This window comes from Pleurodeles waltl, chromosome 7, assembly GCF_031143425.1.
Source record: "Pleurodeles waltl isolate 20211129_DDA chromosome 7, aPleWal1.hap1.20221129, whole genome shotgun sequence".
In the NCBI taxonomy this organism is placed as follows: domain Eukaryota; kingdom Metazoa; phylum Chordata; class Amphibia; order Caudata; family Salamandridae; genus Pleurodeles; species Pleurodeles waltl.
The window spans coordinates 174,762,288-174,783,620 of record NC_090446.1 but is presented as its reverse complement, the minus strand read 5'-3'; the positions used below and the strand labels follow the sequence as shown (position 1 = coordinate 174,783,620).

The 21,333-nt window shown below is 42.0% G+C and overlaps 1 protein-coding gene across 1 annotated transcript in view; it reads left to right on the top strand.

Annotated features, from left to right (window-relative positions):
* LOC138247217 (veswaprin-c-like) overlaps positions 1–10,177 on the top strand; it is a 124,635-nt gene extending 114,458 nt beyond the window's left edge. Inside the window, exon 3 of the mRNA XM_069201950.1 lies at positions 9,443–10,177. Within this exon, the coding sequence (XP_069058051.1) occupies positions 9,443–9,582 (140 nt within the window). The 3' untranslated portion in view covers positions 9,583–10,177. The remainder of the gene's footprint in view (positions 1–9,442) is intronic.
* Positions 10,178–21,333: the final 11,156 nt, after the last annotated feature.

Here is a 21,333-nt window from a genome sequence, read left to right as displayed (position 1 = left end):
GTGCCTCCTTTCTCCCCACGTCGGTTGTGGCTGATGGCTGATGGCTGGATAGCCTGGTGTGACAGAGATAGCTTCTCCCAGCCGAGTTTCTGTAATAATTAATATATTCAGTTATGTGTTCAGCTGAAGATTACATATATTGAGTTTGTTCTTACCCGCTGAACGGACACTCGTCAGTATACACTTTAGATGAAGCAGGTTCCTTTTGCAGAAAGGACCCTCGGTATCCTTATTTTAATATTATGAACTTAAGGGACATGAGACTTTGAGATGCCGGTAACATTGATGAACTACTGGAGCCTCATCATGGAATGTGTTGCGCCTGGCGCACACAACTGTGCGTGTGTCTTCTGCGCTCAGCCCATTTGAAAGTCTGTGTGCAATATCATGTTACTGAGGCACACAATCCGGACGATTTCTTTCTGCACAGAATGTCTGCGTTATGGCACTGAGTAAGCCTGCAGCGACAATGAAGGGTGCACACTGATACACATCCGCAACTAGGGCCAGCGCAGCCATGTGTAATACGGGCCCTGGTTTTTACATTGTGGTTTTCTTGGAAGTCACTGTCCCCTTCAAATAACTTATTCGAGATTTGGCAGGGTTTCCCTTGGAAGGTGGGTTTGAACCAGAGGGAGTGTTGAAGGTTGCTTTTAGTGTATGAGTGTGTTTTGTGTTGCACTGAAACCAAGTTGTGTGTTGTGTCGTAGTAAGGCTGATGCAAAGTTTGTGGGTGAATGGAGGTTTGTGTTTCTTGTTGAAACCTGACGGGATATGAGTGAAAGGTGGTGGGGGAGCATAAGCACACTTGATGAACATTGGGGATGGGTGATTTGAGCTCTTTTGTGGTAGCTGAATGGCTGATAAAGTAGTTGGGGAAGGAAGTTGTGGGAGGTAAGTAGTGTGGGAAGACTGTGGGGGATTATGTGCTTAAAAGCAAAGTGGTAGCAGACAGGTCCGAAAAGTTTTGGATTGAGCATAATTTCATGGCATGTTTGTAAAAAGAAGGGGAGAAAATGGTAGAGTTAGGAAAGGAAGTTGGGTTGAGATAAGTGAGGTGGGAGAATAGTGATCTCGAGATAGGTTTAGTATTTTAGTGGTGGGAGTTTAACGGAAGCGAAAATCGGTGGGGGTTGGAGTAGCTTAGCCAAATATCTTCTGCTTTTAACAGAGATAGAATAATGACTCAATCAAGATACTTTTTTAGTTTTCTACCTATTCATCAATTCTGACTGCTGACCTGGAGCCAGTCTCACCGACGTCCAGTTCTTAATTTGTAAAAATAAAAATAAATGAGCAGGCCCAACGTTTTATTTAGGAGACTGCCACTGGGCTGGGGAATGGCAGGATAATTGAATACCAAGGTAGACTAGTCTTGGTTTCACCTCATGCCTCGTTCTTCCACTGCCATACACTTAATGCAGTTTTGAATTATGTGTTGATTACTTTATTCGATCACATAAGTATGGATCATAAGACACATAATAAAAATACAATCAATACAAACAAGTAAACACATATAATAAAAATGAATAACAAATAGAAAAACCATAAAAACTGTCAAATCATCCAGAAGGGAACCCACAACCAGGAAAGGCAGGTCCACTGCAGTTCAAATACCTTTACGCCAACTAAAAAGCATAATTAAAATATTATTCATTTACCATTCGAACAGCTGTTTTAAAAAAGGATCCAACCATACTACACACCAAAGGCCCCTAAAGCTGTTGAAGGAAAGTCAACGCAACTCTGCAAATCCTAATCATTTGGGAACCTAGTATAATTAAATACTGTTTGGTAAGGGGGCATACAATTTACACACAAAAAATGAAGTAGGGACTGGGAGGGATGTAATCAAAGGGACATAAATGAATATCAGTGGGTGTAAATTGCCTCAAGGGCAAGCATAACTGCCATCTAATCGAGCCACTTTGAAACTGTGTAAGCAATGCCCATCTTCAGGAATGCTGATCAAGAACCAAATAGAGGGCTACAGCATCTACAGTTTGAGCATAGCAAAAATCCCTGATATATGGTTTCAGTAGCTCCACCCTCTCCCGTTGGTTCGCCTGTAAGCCAAAAACCTATCCTTCAACCATCCTTTATCCCTCTTAGTGATGCTACTGGGGTTATCAAAAATATTGAGGCATTTTGGGCCATGGGTGGTTGCACATATGTACCTAAACCACAGAGGTTTAAGCCCATATTAACAGGATAGACAGTTCAAAATGATAAGACTATTAAAACTGCTTCTTCGTTGAGCCAAATAGAACACCATAACAATAACGGAGCAAGGCTGATTAGATCCTTTACGTAATCAAGGCCAAGTTCCTGATGAGCTATATAATGGGAAGTGGATGGAGGAGCACCAAACAGCGGTCGACAAACTCTATTTTCCTCCACCGGGACCCTTGTGATATTTCTATAGCCCCAAACTCCAGAACCGTACATCAGGGAGGGAAGACACTTTCTCCAGTAAATTCTAGGATAGGACTGATAGGCTTTTCTCCTGGGGTAGTGGCTAGGGAGAAAATTGATCCCACTGCACAAGCAAACAAGTTAATCCTAGTCGCAAGACACTGAGACCAGGAACAGGCCTCATCAAACGTAACCCCCGGGTACAGATAGTGACTATCTCTTTCAATATATTGGCCATTAACACAATAGGGCATGTTTTCGTACTCTTGGGGCCACATATCATAATATGTTTCTTTGACAGGTTGGTCCACAAATCCAGCTTATCCATGAAGCTAACAAAGTATGTGATTAGCAACTTTAGACCATTGCGGTCCTAGTCAATAGCATGGTGTCATCCGCAGAAAAAAGCAAGGGCATTGGCTTACTGCCTACCACTGGGACATCGGCCCCCAACATACTTACAACAAATTCAAGCTTATTAATATATAGCAAGAAAAATACTGGGGCGGGACGCACACTTGACACACACCTCACTTAACAAAGAAGGTTGGGGTGCACTCATTGTTATTTCCAAACCTGACTGCGGATTTCAGGCCCCAATGAAGATGTGGAAGGAAGGCGACAAGGTCAGCCTCCGTACCAGCAGATGTTAGCAAGGCCCACAATTTGTACCAATTTACACAGTCAGTAGCGCTGGATAAATCGATAAATGCCAGCTGGATGGAGGCACCCTTGGCAACCTTATATTTCACAACTAGCATATGGAGATAGCGACACTGTTACACAGTTCCTAAGCCTTTTCAAAACCCATAATGTGCAGGGGAGATAATGTTTTTGCTCGACACCCAGGCCACAAAGCGGTCCAAGAGAACTCACAAAATTATTTTCATCGCTGAGTCGAGAAGTGAGATGGAATGATAACATGCAGTGTCATCAAACATACCCTTCTTGAATACGGGAACAATAACCGATTCCCACCAGGACTTAATACAGCTATACCTCACTCTTCCAAATTATTTTTTAACTCAGTTACTCGCTATGTCAGTGTTATCCTACCAACCTCCTATTCCATCTTTCTCCCCTTAATGCCTTTTTTTCTCTGTGAGCACTAAATATAACACAACACTTTCTTAAGCAGGGCACCAGTGTCCACTACACCACTCTTAGAGGACTTAACAAACCTGCACATACTGTGCATTAACTGGGCACGGTCATCATTGGCCTGGAACTCACAAAGGTCAATCTTCAGATGGACAATTTCCAAACTTCATTGGAAATTCTGTATTTGAGAAAACAAATTGACAGCTCCATCTGTAAAAAATGTATTGACGCACACCCTCATTAGACAATTTGTTCCTTAAAAAGTACAACACCACAAGAATATCCATTAAACTGACACCTCATAGACACCACTTTGAGGTACAGCCACATAGTTAACAATCTTTCACCACTGCCTCTAGGCCCAACCACCAGTACTTCTCTCACACTTGCTGTGGTAAGGTTCCTTCCAAGATATCTTTCATGTGCCAGGCTGACAACCTTGCTTCTTAGTCCCAGAGAAGGCGCTCACCTAGCACATCATCAACTCATCGCCACATAATGATAACTTATTCCTAGCATTCAAAAACAACTTGGCCTGCTAAGGCTGCTAGCAAAAAAACAAAATAGGGCATTCTTTGACCACCTTCTCCACCACAACCATGGATACCTCTTCCTTGCTGTTCTCCAGCTCCCACTCGTCTTTCACTATGGCATTTTCTCTCACTCAGCTCACCACAAGTGCCTCCTTGCCACTAATACCTCGCTCCATGACACACAGTCTCTTATTATGCTCCGCCAGCAAATATTCCACCTGGAAGTTGAATTTTCCTAATTCTTCCAGCCACCTCTTGATTCTGGGAGCAAACCTTTGTCTCTCTTACACAAGAAAATCTGTTGGTCAGACCTCATAACAAAAGGCAAACCCCAAAGAAAAAAATTAAAAGGATGGAGAGCCCAAGTACATGCAAACAGACAGTGTGAAGCAAAAGACATTACCTTCTCCTTCTCATCGAGCATGTGGGACAATGAACACCCAATTCTCTCAATACAGCATACAGAGGAATCTACAGACACCCATTGGGATCAGAAAAAGAGGTCGATGACAACTCAGCATCTAAGGGAAACTAGTGAAACACAGGGTTTGACATTCTCCTTATTATGGAGCATTGGAGTTGATGGCTATACCCAAGTCTCTGGTAACCCCACTCGAAGAGGTTATCACTCCAATTCCTGACATACACCTTGCCAACTCTTGCTCTGTCACAAAATTGTTTTCTCTTTATGTGGAAATTCCCCAAATGAATCTTGGTATCACCACTGCTCGCGGAACTAACATCTAGGGCTGGCTCTTTAATACCCTCTCCACCAAACTCTCTCCCCCTTAGTTGGTACTCCTCATCGCAGTGTACAGGGATCAATACTCTGCTGGAACCAAGACTTTCTTACACCCATGCTTAAATTCACATTCCAGCATTGTTAAATTGTTACTGTTGACAAGTTCCACAACACTCTCAACATTCAGAACTACTTTCCTTACATCAACTGTTACATCCTCAACATTCTGGATCTTTGGCTCTTGCACAAAAGGACAAAGAAGTCCTTCTTAACTTATTCTTATTAATATACAAATTAAGGGTTGAAAATAACACATTGGTGGATAATCGGTAACATATTCTGTTGGTAATGTTTGAATGAATGAATAAATGTTTATTAGTCGTTTTAAGCCATAAACATCAATTAAAACAATCAATCAATAAAATTGTTTCAATATAAAAAATATCAGACATAAAATCAACCTGGATTAACCTAATAAGTGTGGATTTTACCTAAAAGAATTACAATTAAACCAGGCCCTGCAGCCCCAATATTTAATCTCATACAAATAACACATATAACATATTTTACATAAAGATTTATGATACTGCTAATAAATTTGTGAAAATTTAACATGTGCAAAAGACGCGAATAATGCAGATTAAGCACCTCAATCTGTGAATCAATGTCAAATAAGGTAGAATGTGGCCCCCCACTTAGGCTTATCATGCACTGCCATGAGCTAATGTTAATTATACAGCATTTCAATCTATCGACTGCTGGCCAAATGGTAATAATGCGGTGCTGACTTGTACCCACCCTGATGGGATGTGAGCCTAAGGAGCATCCAGGACCCTAGCAGCCCATCAGATGCAAGTACGTATAACATATCTAATTAAAGCACCAAACTGCCATCTCAAAACTCACGCTTAATGTCTTCGCATGGTCTTAATGAGTGACTTGAATAGTCCTAGGAACTGAGTCAATCTGATGTTTAACATTGTGTTACTTGGATCTAGTGACTCCATCAGAGCTGTGCAAAATGACCTGATCCCTAGGTTATTAGATTATTTTTTCAACAGTCCTCTTCATTGAGCGGCCAAGGCAGATACATATAATGTGCTGTCATGTTTTGCCTGCCTGATAACATAAGCAACATTTCTTATCCACTGAGAAATCCTCTTGCCTCCATTTTGGGCAAAAATCTGATGTTGGAATATCCTCCAATCCCATTGCCAAGAATCTCTGTTTTTTTTCCTTTGATAACTGGCTTCCAGGAGAGGTGATTCTTTCACAGCGGTGTATGATTTCAAGACTAGCCACCCGTGAGTTTGCTTTGCCACCTGTGTTTATCGGCTACCCTGCTTTGCAACTTAACAGATTTATTCACTGCCTGTTTAAAACTTGTAACAGGAATACCGGTATTCCACAGGTTGCCCAGCTCAAGCAACTCAATGCTTTCTTCCAAATAGTTTTTATACTCCACGTTCTCTCATTTCAAATTAATTTCTACCCAGAGTAAATTGACCAGTGTGCCCTTGGTGGCAGTTCTCAGCTTACAGCAACTCTTAACAAATGCTGCTGGCCTGGCAAATGGCTGTTTCATTAGTGAGAACTCCAACCTCACCTGAGCTGGAGATGCCCATCTGGGCATCCGGAATGCCTGTTTATATTATCTCACCAAAAGTTTGACCAAAGGTGAGGTCTCAGCTCCTACCATTACTTCCGCTCCATAGGACAACATTGGAAACAATTTAGCCTTTATTACTTCATCTAAACATTTCAAGTTTTAGCCATGAATGAACCTAGCGAGTGTTGCAAAAGCATAATTAAGCGCTTGGGCGTTGTCCTTAATCACCTCTCGTTGGGGTGTAAATGAAGCACCTGCATCTATTATTAGCCCCAAATATTTATAAGATTGTGACTCTTCGATTATATTTCCACTGAGGCGCCACATGCATTTGCTTGGCAGCTGGCGATTCAGAGGGACCACTTTTGTTTTCTTCCTATTTATTTCTATCTCATTATCCATTGCATATGCTCCTATGCAGCTCAGTAATCTCTGTAGGCCAACTCTTGTATTGCTAAGGAGTAACAGGTCTTCTGTGTACAAAATATTTGACAAAGAGCAACTGCCCAGGCTCGGGGTATGGGAGTCCTGAGCGTCCAGTTCTGCAGAAAGGTCTGAAATGTATATATTGAATAATAAGGGTGCTAGGACGCAGCCTTGTTTTAGGCCAGAAGATGTGTTTACCTTCCTCGACAGATGTATGTCATTGCCTATCTTAATAAACTAGTCTGATTATACTCAAAAGATATGACGGTACTCCCCATTTCTGTAAAATGCTGGCTTAAAATCAACAAAACATATGTAGAGGGGTACCCAAAGCCTAAGTACCAGACCCAGCGGCATTATTTTGGTTAGAGTACCCTGGCCTCTTGTGAAGCCAGTTTGATTAAACGGTAGCCTACTAGAGTCTAGCGCCCAGGATTCCAAATCATGTAAGAGCAGAGTGGAAAAAATGTTAAGGTCAGTATCTAACAGTGCTATCAGATGATAGTTATTTGGAGAAGAAGCCACACTGCCTTTATAAATTAGGATGATTATGGAGTGTTTTCATGTTTCCAGGATATCTTTCTTTGCCAGAACCTGCTCAAACGTACCCGTCAAAAAGGCTGCCCATCTTGGGGTTGAGTGATTAAACAGGGCCTGTGGCAGCCCATTTGTGCACAATATGCATGTGAATTTTTAATATTCTTCCTTACATCACTGGAGGTACACACTTGGTGGACCAAGGAGTCCGACTGAACGTCCACCTTTATGAGCTGATCTTGGCCAATTGCATCATTCATACTTTCTTTAAAGTGCAACTTCAGATGCTCAACCCAAACTGATTCAGTTATATTTGCATGATTAGCAGTTCTTGGGCCCTTTTCAATATCAGCAATTGTTTTCAAGAATCTTTTCAAATCTTTGGACTTTGATGCACATAACAATTTGGCCCACAGCTCCTTCTGCCTAGATTTTTTGTAGACCCTAGTCTCCCTTTTCAACTGGCCCCTCTCCTTGCGCAGACTTTGTAATTCATTTTTGTGCGGTGTACACAGCTGCCCAAGAAGCTTGCTTATATTTGATCTTTTTTGACGAATGGATGATGGCACTACTATTTTCTTGCCTTGACCAAGCCTGCCTCCCTTTGTCCAATTGTTGACCCTGCTGGGTGAGTATTTGCTTATTAATCTGCTTGCAAAAGCTTCCAATACTAATTGGGGTCCTCCCCAGCCATGGGCTCCAAGTGGGTCACGGCTTCTTCTGTAATAGATTTAACCGAACTTGCAGTCCATTTCGGGCACTTCAGATTTTCGGGTTCCAATCTCACTCTGGAGAATCTGAGAGACATTTAATTTGCAGATGAATGCGCCTACCACAACTGCCTGAGGATGATGGTCAGTGTCCTCGTATTGCAGTTTTGCACTAAGCCAAATAGGGAAAGGGACAGTAACGTATACCATAGGAGACCGTCTTACCAGTGTCCATGCAGGAGGAATAGCGACTGATTTACGTCTGTTCAAGGCAAGTAGACCATATAGCTCACACATTTTGATTAATTCCTCTCCTATTTTTTCCTTCCTCTATCGAGCGGCGGACTCTGCTCAGGTAGGCAGACTCTTAGGTAATGTTGTATTTACAGTGTAGCTCAGGAGCTGGAGTTCATACACAGCTAGACGCCAAGCGATGGCATGTAGTCGTAGCACAGTTTTAGACACGATTTATTACAAAAATAATTAGCACATTTGTGGGGTTTCACTAATATTTTAAACAATTACGTGTTTCCCCTTAAGGAGAATTGCTTTATTTTCAGGATCAGGTAATCAAAGTTAAACAATTCCACATGAGATTGTTTCAAAGTACTCGACTCAAGATTTTGAGGTATTGAGTGAGGAACATCAGATTGGTACAATGATCTGAATTCTGTTACACTCTTTCTATCCTGAAATGTTGAAATTGCAATCTGACTGTGCAGCACTCTGAGGTAACCACGAGGCTAGGAGCAGTACTTTATAAAACCCTTGAGGAAATCAACTGCCAAATTGTTACCTGATCACTATTTGAGTGATAACAGAAACTTCTCTGATTAGTGGAGGCAGTGCTAAATTCGACCGACAATCCGACAGAAAAATATTGACCATCATATTGATCCATCCACCAAAGGTGCGTTCTCTGCATGATTTGGAACTTCTTTCAGTACTCAGAGAATTAATTTGTTCAATGTAGCGTCACACAGTGTAGAACAATGTCACATTTCACCGTGGTGAGAGTTTGCCAGAATTGTAATTTAGTGGAAAGTGGAGTTTTCTGTACAAGTTATCATTTATGTCAGGGCACATACCCATTTGCTAAAAGCCAAAAGGAAGGGCGGGGTTGCGGGGGATAAAATGGCTGGAATCTGGGGGGGGGGGAACTGCGGAAATCAGGCCTGTTTCGCTGAATTCTGCATGCTATTCCCAATTTCATAGCGGCTTTAGGGGAAGAACATGTAATCCCCGCTACGGGTAATAACCATTTCCATCTAAACTTGTCTAAAGAATGCCAACTCAGCTCTTACACAAGATCTGCCCTTGCATTATTTATTTTCTAAATCTTTCATTTATTTTTGTGCTTTTTCAGATGAAATCCTAACCCGTAATGGAACTGGGCATAATGAAACAAACGTACCATTCTTCGAGGACATCATTCTTGCAGTTCCTGAAGAGCGCCAACATCTTGCCTGTAACGTCAGTACCTGTGCACCACTGCCTTCAAAATAGATGCGAAGGAGCACGGGAGAGAGGCGCAGCATGCACGCCTGCACTGGCCCTTATTCTAAAGCATTGTTAAAAAGGCGCGGCAGATGTGTACCCACACATTCCAATACTGCAGACTACAATTATTGGACCAGCAAGAGTTTCAAATGCCAAAATGGAGGCTACCACCCAAATTGCGCTTGTTTCCTCTCTACAAAAGGTGCACACAATCGTAAGGCGTGCTAATTAACCACCCCAATTGTGCCACATTTACCTTGTGAAACATCTGAGGGCAAATAACAGAAGCAAAGCAATTTGGATCTGAGTCAGAACTGGGGGAGGGCGGAGGTCGCAGAGTTCTACTCCGCACAATTCCACTGAGTTAACTAAACTCTGTGAGGTTTCGCGTGCAGTGAAATGCCGCCGGATTCTTAACAATACTCCATAAACAAGGTTTCAATTTTCTATCACAGGAAACACTAAGGGCCAGATGTAGCAAAGGGTTTTTCCCATTCTGTGTCAATGGGAAAATATGTTCGTACATATGGCCGTTAGAGTAGAAAAGCACTAAGGCCCTCATTCCAATTCTGGCGGGCGGCGGAGGCCGCCCGCCAGAATTCCCCCCTCCAAAATACCGCGCCGCGGTCAAAAGACCGCGGCGGGTATTCTGAGTTTTCCCCTGGGCTGGCGGGCGGCCGCCAAAAGGCCGCCCGCCAGCCCAGGGGAAAACGACCTTCCCACGAGGATGCCGGCTCGTAATCGAGCCGGCGGAGTGGGAAGGTGCGGCGGGTGCAGTTGCACCCGTCGCGTATTTCACTGTCTGCCAAGCAGACAGTGAAATACTTTTAGGGGCCCTCTTACGGGGGCCCCTGCAGTGCCCATGCCATTGGCATGGGCACTGCAGGGGGCCCCACGACAATCCCTACCGCCATCCTGTTCCTGGCGGGCGAGCCGCCAGGAACAGGATGGCGGTAGGGATTGTCAGAATCCCCTCGGCGGCGCAGCGAGCTGCGCCGCCTTGGAGGATTCTAAGGGGCAGTGGAAAACCGGCGGGAGACCGCCGGTTTTCCCTTTCTGACCGCGGCCAAAGCGCCGCGGTCAGAATGCCCCGCGGGGCACCGCCAGGCTGTCGGCGGTGCTCCCGCCTACAGCGGCCCTGGCGGTGTTACACCGCCAGGGTCGTAATGAGGGCCTAAGTGCCTGAACACAAAAACACTTGCCCATGATAGCCCATATTAGCTTGTTTTAGAGTAGCCAGTGAGAAGCTGGAGTCCCCACTTCACCAAAGGAAATCGCCTACTGTTGTAGGACAAAATGTGGCGCATTGCAATCGGCAAAGAGCAGAAGAAAACATTCTACAATCTTGCAAATGTACCACCTGTGTGGCCAGAAACGCCTGCACTCTGGGGGAAATGCAGAACCTGAGGCATGATATATCAATGGGCCTTTGCAACTTGAAAAAATTTATAATGGGGCACTGCAGGACTCGTTTCCACTCGGAATAATACGCGACAAGTACCATGATTCCAGTGGGTCCTTTACTGACTTTCTCATTTGATCCAGCATAGAAGCTGTTTAACATACAAGCTTACAATAACGTTGATATTACTTTAGTTACGTGCTGAAAATATTAATACTGGCCTTTTCTAAAGTAACCAAAAGGCACAGAAATGACCTGTCGTTTACCGCTCTGCATTGCATATTTATTCCACTGCCAGGAAGACTTACGGGCCATTACCACTAAGTTTTAACCGATTGAATTCCTCATTAATAATTTCTAAGCACAATGAAAAAATTTGGGCCGTTTGTGTTCACCCATTATATGTTGTCTTTGCGTGGTGTTTCAATGAAGTGTCAAGCCCTCTTTTAACACAAGTTATTTATTAAAAGACAACAACTCCCTCATTCAGTAGAGTGCACTTTGTTTTATGTGTGTCATTGAATTCTTTACTCAATGATGTGGTTTATTCGCAATTACATATCCTCTTGACCGCGTCATTTAAGTGCTAATGTCATCGAATTATACCTGAATTTTTGCATACTTACAATATATAGTACAAAACCTATTGTCTAATCACAAGATGCTGTGACCAAGGCATAGGAAGTAAGAATGTGCACAGGTTAAGACAGAAAAGATAGAGTAATCGCAAAAAACAATGTCACAATTAAGTTGAATTACAAATAAATTTAGCGTAGAACCACTGTCACCCAATTGCTCAACCCCACAGATGACCATCTAGCATTAAAGTCTTAAATTAGGGTTATCACAGAGTCAAGAGGTACATCATGGATGGCTTCAAGCTTATAGTGAAGGATCAGTGTTTGATTTGGGCTCATGGTTGCAGTGCTGGACACCATCACTCATTTTTGGAGACTGAGGTGTTTTCTTTTTTTTTTTAATAACCAGCAACAAAAAATAACTTATTCCTTCTTTACTTTTCTGACTTTGCACATGTGCTGCACTGCACAGCACTCACACAAAATGAGAACAGTTTAACAGTTTGTCTAGGCATAGTATTTTGTACTGGAATGGTACCCTTCACTACAAAACCTATGCTAGACTCACATAAACACCCTTGCACTATGGTATAAAGGTGTGTGCTTGGAAGATTGATTGTGTGCCGGTTTAAGGGGAAGGGGAGAAAAATGCTATATTTCTGTAAGTATGGCTCTTTCCACTTCTCTCACTGTCACACAGCACGGCACATCAAATTCAGATGCTGGGCTGTGTGACCAGGCTGTAAAACTCTCCCTGAATCTCAGAGCGCTGTTTAATGATGGGTTGAACCATACATTGATTCTGATCAAACCTGGATGCATATAACTCATAGATTCTGGACATTAAGCCAACAATAATTATAATATTAATATGCAGGATAAAGTACCCCCTGCCATACATTAGAAGGATATTGTAAGTCACCAAGGAGTTCCATGACCATATAGAGGAACTAGGCCTAGGAGTCAATAAAGGACCTTGGATTGTGGTGAAAAGAAATACTTTATACATCAGGGGCTGTATTTCAGGCAGTGCCCTTGGGTGCATCAGGTATGTGTACCTGTTTTTTGCTCCAGAGGGGCACTGTCGCATTATAGAAGGATTCTCATGCTTATGCAACTCCTTCTGTTATTCAGCTAGGCCTGGTGCAAAATTACAGCTGGTGCTATCTTAAGAGGGCATTCCCTCATTTTCATGGGGACATGTTCCCTTTCAAATCAGGGAAGCACTTTGCCTCTGTGCCCACACTGTATTATCGATGCAGGCGCAGAAGAAGCTAGGCCTTCAGGATGCACACTAACTGTGCACCTCCTAAAGGTGACACACAGTCAATGCGCCCTATGAGGGCAGCCTTCTTGAGGCGGGAATGAGCACCCATGGATCTCCCCAAATATCACACCACACCAGCATGCAGGGGTATCTCTGTCTCGTCTTTGAACTACAGTAGATTTTGCCTGCACAGTGAAAGACAGAGTAGCTCCTTTAACCAGTCAATTAATCTTTCATGAATGCGATGTCCCCCACCACAACTGCGAGTTTGCATCTGCCTTGCGGGACCCTCATCAACAATAGGGCACACTGTTACTGTTTTCATCTGATCCACCAATTTCAAGGTATGCCACGGTGCAATCAGGGACAACAAACATATTTGTAGTAAGGCCCCAGGCATCAATAAACACCCAAGGATCTCAGGAAGAGCTGCTATGAATAGTGTGCATTTTTGCTACCTTGCTCTTAGCATAAGATGTAATTTTGATTTGACGCAATGTACAGATTCTTGCACCATAATGCAAAGGTGTGTGCTTTCAATCAAACATAGGTTTTGTACTGCAGAGAACCCCTCCAGTACAAAAACTATACTTAATACTACCCTAGTATATGTGCTGTACATTGAAACACACATGCAAAGTTGGAGAAATATGGAGGCCTTTAAAATTGGCCCCACTGCTACACCTGCCTCAAAGAGGCATAATATTTAGGTGCATATCCCTGTCTACAAATCTTAATAAATATGAATCAGTGTCAAAACGGGTGGTTGTGTGGGAATGTGTATGAACCACCTGTGGTATGCACCTTTAGTGCAAGGTGGCATATAATGCTGCTCTGCATTACTTTAGGCAACTAAACTAACATTCACATTGGAAGGTAAATCCCACCACAACACTTTGTGTTGGGTTTGCATCACTTTTGTTGTGCAAACCTAGCGCAAAATGTTAGTAAATTCAGGTCCTGTCCTCCAATAAGTACTAGAGTGCTCAAAATATGTCTTTGTATTGGAAATGCTAGTTTGCCCTAGACCAGTGGTTCCCAACCTGTGGTCCAGGGACCCCTGGTGGTCCACAAAACCTCCTCGGTGGGTCTGGGACTGCTTGGAAAATTAAATTATGTCATCAGATTAGGTCCCCAGCTTTCAGTAATGACTCAGTGGGAGGTCCCTGGGTTCCAGTAATTATAAAGTGGGGGTCCTCAGAAGTAAAAAGGTTGGGAACCACTGCCCTAGACTATTCAGGTACACTTGATTATTTAAATAACCCCCTTCCTACAAAGCAGAATACTACATTTCTGACAGACCTATAGATACAAGCATGTAGTAATAACAAGCTAAATGGTGTTCAATTTACACACCTTGGAAGAATTTGGATTGTGAAACCTTGATCTGCAGATCACATCAGATATTAGTTGCAAATTTTAACTTACTAACCCATCTTTTTAGTGATGGAATTTACTGAGCAGTGTTTCATTGTTCTAGTGGATCGCCTTTTAATAGGCGGACTGGTGTTTTTTGAAAATTCCTATAGTGAGTAGGTGGTTAGGAATTTGCAAACGTTTAGCACGGACTTTAGCTCACATTGCTGACAATGCATGCATAGTATATATGCAGATATCCAGGATTTACTATGCCATTTATTATCATTGTTGAGTATGAGAAGGGGTCATGATTCATGATCGGCAAAGCATACTACAAGTCAACAGAACTGAATGCATGGCTTATGCCACGCGTTTTTAGTGTACAGAATGTTTAAATTAATCAATTTAGCCAGAAAAGAGAATATGTTAAATGTGTGCAGTGAGGCAAAATTAACAAACACTAGACCTTGTGTGTATAACTCCAGTTGTTTTCGGTTGTAAGGTGATTCTAGAATTTCATCAGTGAGTCATTAAGCACTATATTCTGAAATCATCGCAGTTGTACAAGAAAGGGGCATTGGCTTGTGGTAGATCTCTTCTCTCAGCCTTGCAAGATGTCAGTTTGATACATCAAATTCACCTTTTCTCAAGAAAGTGAAAAAAAACCTTTGTTTTCAGTGCAAAATGGATGTCACATTTTTCCAGGTTGGCTTTTGTTCAAGAAATCCCCCGAGATGAACTGTAAAGAAAATCTCACTTTATTATTATTTGAGCAGTGTTTATTCCATTGTAAAGTAGAAAAAGTGTTCTATGTGATGCATTAAGCACGACAGGCTTACAGTATTCAGCGTCTACATAGCTACTTTGTTCTTATGTTCTAATGTATATCAGTCCAACACAGGAAAAGGAGGGTTGGATCCATGCCACATTTTCAGAATATCCATATATGATGTTTATACACCCAATAAAATACTTCCAACTGGAAACGAATAAATTCATCCCTCACCTGCCAACATCCAAATCCCCATCAGGTGCGATTCACTCCCTATGGAACTCTTTATTGAAGTGTCATAAGATCTTCTGCAGTTTAAAAATAAAATTTAAGCATACAGATCTTTTCTATCTATGACAAACTCTATAACATTCTACCTCCTATTCCCCTCCCCCGCTTCTTTTGCAGCCTTCACCCCACACCTCAATTTTACAGACTTTAAAACCACTTTCATGCCTTCCTCTTTTTGCGATGGCTTTGTATTGTTCTGTAGTTGAGATCCGATTTGTGGCCCGGTATCATGCGACTGGGGAGTGCTATGAACCGAAGTCAATGGCTGTCACATAGATGATGCAGTTTGTGTTTTCATGTTGCTCATGAGAACCTGAGTAGTGTTTTAAGTATGTTTGATTGCTGCTCCTATGCATCAGTTTGAAGGCATAAGAACTACGGTTAGGACGGTTATCAAAAGGTACCAGTGTGTGGCGGGATAGGAAATATGTGAGTTAGCGCAGCTAATATGCAAAGTGTTTTGGTCTCATGCATATTAGATACATTTTAAACCAGTGGTTCCCAACCTGTGGTCCGGAAGACCCCTGGGGATCCGGAAGCCTCCTCAGGGGGTCCATGACAGCTTAGAACATTAACTAATATTAACAGATTAATAAAGTGTATATAAATAAAGTGGCTAAATGTACAATTGAACATTTTAAAATGTACTGTACATGTCAAGGAATTTGAAATTGGAGTCTAAAATTTAATTAGCATCCTCAAATTGATTCATAGGAGTAGTGCAGGTATGTCAATTAGAATACAGTCTGGTCGATGTATGGCTTCAGTAAAATTTAGAAATGCACTAACCCTCCTATAAAAATTCGATTTTTTAAAATGCTATTTGTTTGCAAATTCAATAGAATGTGTTATTTGCGCATGTGTTTGATGGAATGATTGTGTATTATTTTGCAGTTCAAATCATCAACAATGTATAGGCCTGGGTCCCTGGCTTCCAGTAACAACTCAGTTGGGGGGTCCACCGATTCCAATAATGATAAATGTGGGGGGTCTACAGAAGTCAAAAGGTTGGGAACCACTGGTTTAAACCATGATGCAGTGCGTAGCTGCGCATATACATGGGAGCAGGCGAAAAGTGTCAGAACAGACTCAGTTGTACATGTATGTGGATATCAACCAGATTTTTTAAGTCTCACACACACACAGTTTAAACCAAATTTATTATACGCATAGAAAGTGCACAGATGTGAAGGAAGCAGCCATTGTTGCATACAGTATACGCTCTGGAATCCTAGATGAGTAGGGAAACAACCTATAAGAATGGACTTTGTGCAGCCATCAATGGCATGCGATCTGTGGAGCTCACATTAAGGCGCCATGGAGTAACTCATAACAATGGGCACTATACAGTCAGCCATAGCACACGCTCTGCTGCGTTCACAAGAAGTGGCAAACATTATATGACCAGCCTTATGTTAACCTTAAGGTATCTACTCATAGCAATGGGCAACATTCAACCAGCCATAGTATAAGCTTCGAGGAGTCTTCCTAGAAGTGGCAAAGTAATAGTCATGCAACGAGCCACAGACGATGTGCTGGAGCACACAGATGGGTAGCAATGAGTAACACCTGGGTCTTGACATTCTAACCAGCCGTGCCAAATGGTCAGCAAGGTCCATTCAGGAGCAGCAGTGGAGCAACCCACTGGACTATGCATTATGAAACAGCTTTAGTAAATGGTCTGAGTAGTCCATCCAGGAACAGCAGAGGAGCAAACCAAATGGATAAACATAAACCATTCAAATATCAGCCGATACAAACTATCCAGGGCTGATGACAGCACAATACATCAGTGGAGGTGACGTTCAGACACAAAGAGGGATGGCAGAATCAGAGACTCTGTGGCAAGGTTCATGAAAAGGTGGAGGAAGCGAAGAGTCAGGGGCTCTGGCCCTATGCCATTTCCAAGCCATAAGAGGCCCAAACAGGTAGGGCACCACAGGAAGGTGCTTCCTCTTCAACCTTTACCTGAAAGTAGAAGGAGAGGTTATATAGGTGGGATTAATTTGTTCCTCTATAGGTGGACTTAACAGGAGAGGGTACCTTTATGGAGGTGGCAAATATGGACAGCCCAAGGGCTGTACATCTCAAGGGAGGTGGATAGGGAAAACATCACTAGCTGCAAAAATAAACAACCTACAAGGAAACAAGAAATAAATGGGCAACAGCTACAAATATAATACTAAAGAGTAGTTAAAGCACGGTAAGAACTTGTCGGAATTCTGTATAAAGTCAGTCTAGATTAAATGTCTGCATTAACAATATTAGTACGTCACAGAGGATGGATTAATGCGCTGCCTACAGTTTTATCAATGTGCAGCGCTATAGTTAATAAGCGTTGGTTGCTGTTGATGTGATTAACCATCCTCTGTCAAAAATTGCTGACTTTACGTGACGCTAAACGCAATTCAGCTTTGCGCTATGGCACATAGATGAGCAAGGGGTGTCATGCATGGAAATTGCACTTAAAGAACACACTCCAGTACAAATGCCTACGCAGATAATGTGCCCCAAGTGTGAAGCGGATAATATGAAGACTTTCATATAAATTATTTGTAACGCACATAGGAAAACCAGACAATATTTTAAGCTCATTATTTGTGTTTGGTTTCATTTGGTTCTAGTATTTCTCCCAAAGCCAGGTTACGCTAAGTTGTGTGATTGAATGCTCACTTGCTGATCTGATATTACATGAAATGCTAGGGATTTTTTTGTTCAGATCATATGTTACTTTGTGAGAATTAGCTGGTGTTTGCTGTTACATGCTAAAAAGCTATAGCTGCTCTCAGGTTAACGTTTAGTGCAATAATCATTTTGCGCCTTGACAGTTGACCAGCACTACATTTGCACATTACTTCGTAAATCTGAACTGCGGTGTAATCCTAGGAGTAAAATGAGACATTCCAAAGAGGGCACCTCTGCCAAAACTAAGTACTCATGGGGTCAAGAGAAGTAAAATTAGAGAGAAGGGAATAGGGACTGAGAAGATGCAGGACTTATAATAGAAAAGCACATATTCAATGCAGGAGCCGAAGTAACCTCTATTTCCATCTCCAAAGACAATAAAAAGTCCTACTACCAGTACTGAATGTAAAAGTAGCTTAACATACATTGTATGCAACGGACCTTAATGCCCTTGAAAATAAAATTTGTTATGCATTTTGCACTAGAAAGTTTAAGTCGGGGGAAAGGGGTTGAAAATGGCAAGCTTTGTGCTCTTTCCTTTAAAGATGTTTCCCTTTTTAAGTTTTACTTGATGGTGCTTGCACCGTTCATGGCATTTTAATGTATATGATATGCAACAGGTGACTATGACTCCAAAATGTCTTGGCTTTGTAGCTGGTTGGACGAGATTAGTGTGTAGGAGTCAATCTTCAGGAATCGAGGTCAGCTCTCATCGACTGATACAATATCTGATGACTTCATTTGTGTCCCACTTTTGTTGGCAGAAAAATTGCAATCCGTTGAGGTAGACATTTGTTGTACTAAATGATTATATGATCCATAACAATGCCTGGCTGATGGTCCCATGTCCTCTATTTCATTTACATTCCTTAGTACTTTCAGTGACTTATTGTGTATATATAGGCAACCACAGTAAAAGAAACACGTCATTTGTGTGAAAGCAAGAATATCTTTACAAGACTCAAACACCTTGGTATGTTAAGCACAAGAATGTGTCTAGAGTTTGTTTTTCACCTCAGCTTGCTTCCAGACATCAAGAAACATACTTATAGGTTTGAAGCAAAAATACCAACATAAATGAATATGTTGCAAGTTTTTAACTGGAGCACAAAACGCTATAGTGTTTGCGTTCTTTCATTTAACAAATCCATGCTCTCTGGGATTTGCGATCTTGATAGGTTCAGTTAAACAGTTAGAGATAATAGAAGTGCATAACAGGGAATCTAGGACAGGACGTGTGTGGCTATTTATAAGGGTAAGATGTCCCTTCCTGCACAAAAACAATTCTGCCCATATTTAGGCACCTTTGTACTATGGTGCAAGGGTGCCTCCATTGGTGCTAGGCACCACAAAAGGCCCCAGCACAAGGAGAGAGCAAAACAAGCTCTACATCAGTGAGTCTTAATCTGTGGTCCGGAAACCCCTGGGGGTCTGCACCTGCTTAGAAAATTAAATAATACTAACAGATTAAAGTGTTTATAAATAATAAAAGGAAAAATGAAACATTTACAAAAGTCTGTAAATGTGAAGTAACTTGAAATGGGGGCCATAAAATATTTAGTATCCTCCGATTGATCATGGGAGCACTTCACGTGCCTCACACAGAATATAGTATTGATGATGAATGGCCTCCACTGAATTTATAAAACTCCAACATTACAATATAGCCTCATAGCCCGCTGTAACAAGCCATACTGGCCATTAGAGGCTTGCTCCAGCATTAAAGGTCCAAGCCGAAGGTGAGGGCCTTTAACAAGGGAGCAGGACTTTAATGGCGATGTAGCCCAACTATGGAGAGCGATAAGGCTATTAGAACATGCTGCACTGGAGGGCAGAATGTTCTAATAAATAAAATTAAGGCCTCACAGAGCCAGAGGGTACTGAAATCTCTTTGGGCTCCATGAGGCCCTTGTTCATAGAAACAGCTGTGAACAAAAATGTTGAAATGTTGGAGCTCCAGGCTTCTGCCAACCATTAGACGCCCAGAGCACTCCATTGTTTTCAAGGGAGCTCCCAACATTCCAATGTTCTAATTAAAATTATAAAGTTGATGAGTGCTTGATTCTGTATTTTTTGTGTATGGTGTTCCAGTTCAAATCATTAACATGCTTAGGCCAGAGTCCTAAGCTTCCAGCAATGACTCAGTGGTGGTCCCTGGATTTTAATAATGATTAAGTGGGTGGTCCACAGAAGTTAAAGGGTTAAGAACACTAACTAAATATCTTTGTAAATATGGGGCATTTCTGCTTTCTACCTCTATGCAATGCAGCACAGCAAATTCACTTAATGCACAGGTTCCCATGCTGGACTGCACTGATGACATAATAGCCCAAAAGTGTAGTGCACATTCCACAGGTCTTGTATTGGCCCTTTTATGTTAAACTAGGCTTGCTTCTAAACCAATTATATATTCACTTCTATGTTGGATCCTTCTCACCTGTTGTATGTGTGTTGTTAAACAGAAGCATTTCCAAATAAAGTATACGCTAATGTTACAGTTTCACAGCACATTTTTATCCTCTACCTGATGTTTCACCAGGGTTCAGACGCGTGTTTCTTGTTATATTGTCAAAGTTAGGCATGGAGATGATAAACAGGTGCTTTATTCATTCTTGACTCCCTTAAGTTACTATCTAAAGTTATTTAAATTGGCTCACAAATGTTTTCTTTCTTGCATATCTGGCTTGCTCATGTGTTTTTTGTTTTCTGTTTTTAGCTGTAAAGGCAACAATTTCATGATGCTAATCTGTCATAGACGGATGTTTGCGTAGGCATTCTGCTACTAATAAAACATATTTCGCTGTTGTAATTGAAACCCTGCTTAATATTTAAGATAATTAAAAGTATTAAGGTTATTAGTTTTTCACTGCGTTCCTCAGTCCGTGTGTATTATTGAGGCTTGCTGCATTTTTTTTAATTATGCAGCTGAAGAACAAGTTACTTACCTTCGGTAACGCATTATCTGGTAGAGACTATCTACCTGCAGATTCCTTACCTTAGAATTTCTTGATCTCAGCTTGGAATCTGGAATTTTTGCTGGGCAGTACCCTGGGTGTGCCGTCGGGTGGCGTCGTTCGGATCCGAGTGGCATTGTAGGCGTTGTTGGAGCAGTCTGTGATGTCATGGTCGCTTATAAAGGCACCACCTCAGCACGCGAACGTCAGTTCTTTTACCCCCGAACTTCGACGCCAGAAGCACAGAGCCATGGATAGAACTAACAGTTTGTGCAAAAAAACTAGGGCCCTGAAAGGGGCGATCCCAAACTCTATTAGACATATCCGCAGAGCGGGGAGGAATGGGCAGGTGTAAGGAATCTGCAGCTAGATAGAGTCTCTACCAGATAATGCGTTACCGAAGATAAGTAACTTGTTCATCTGATACAGACTTCTAGCTGCAGATTCCC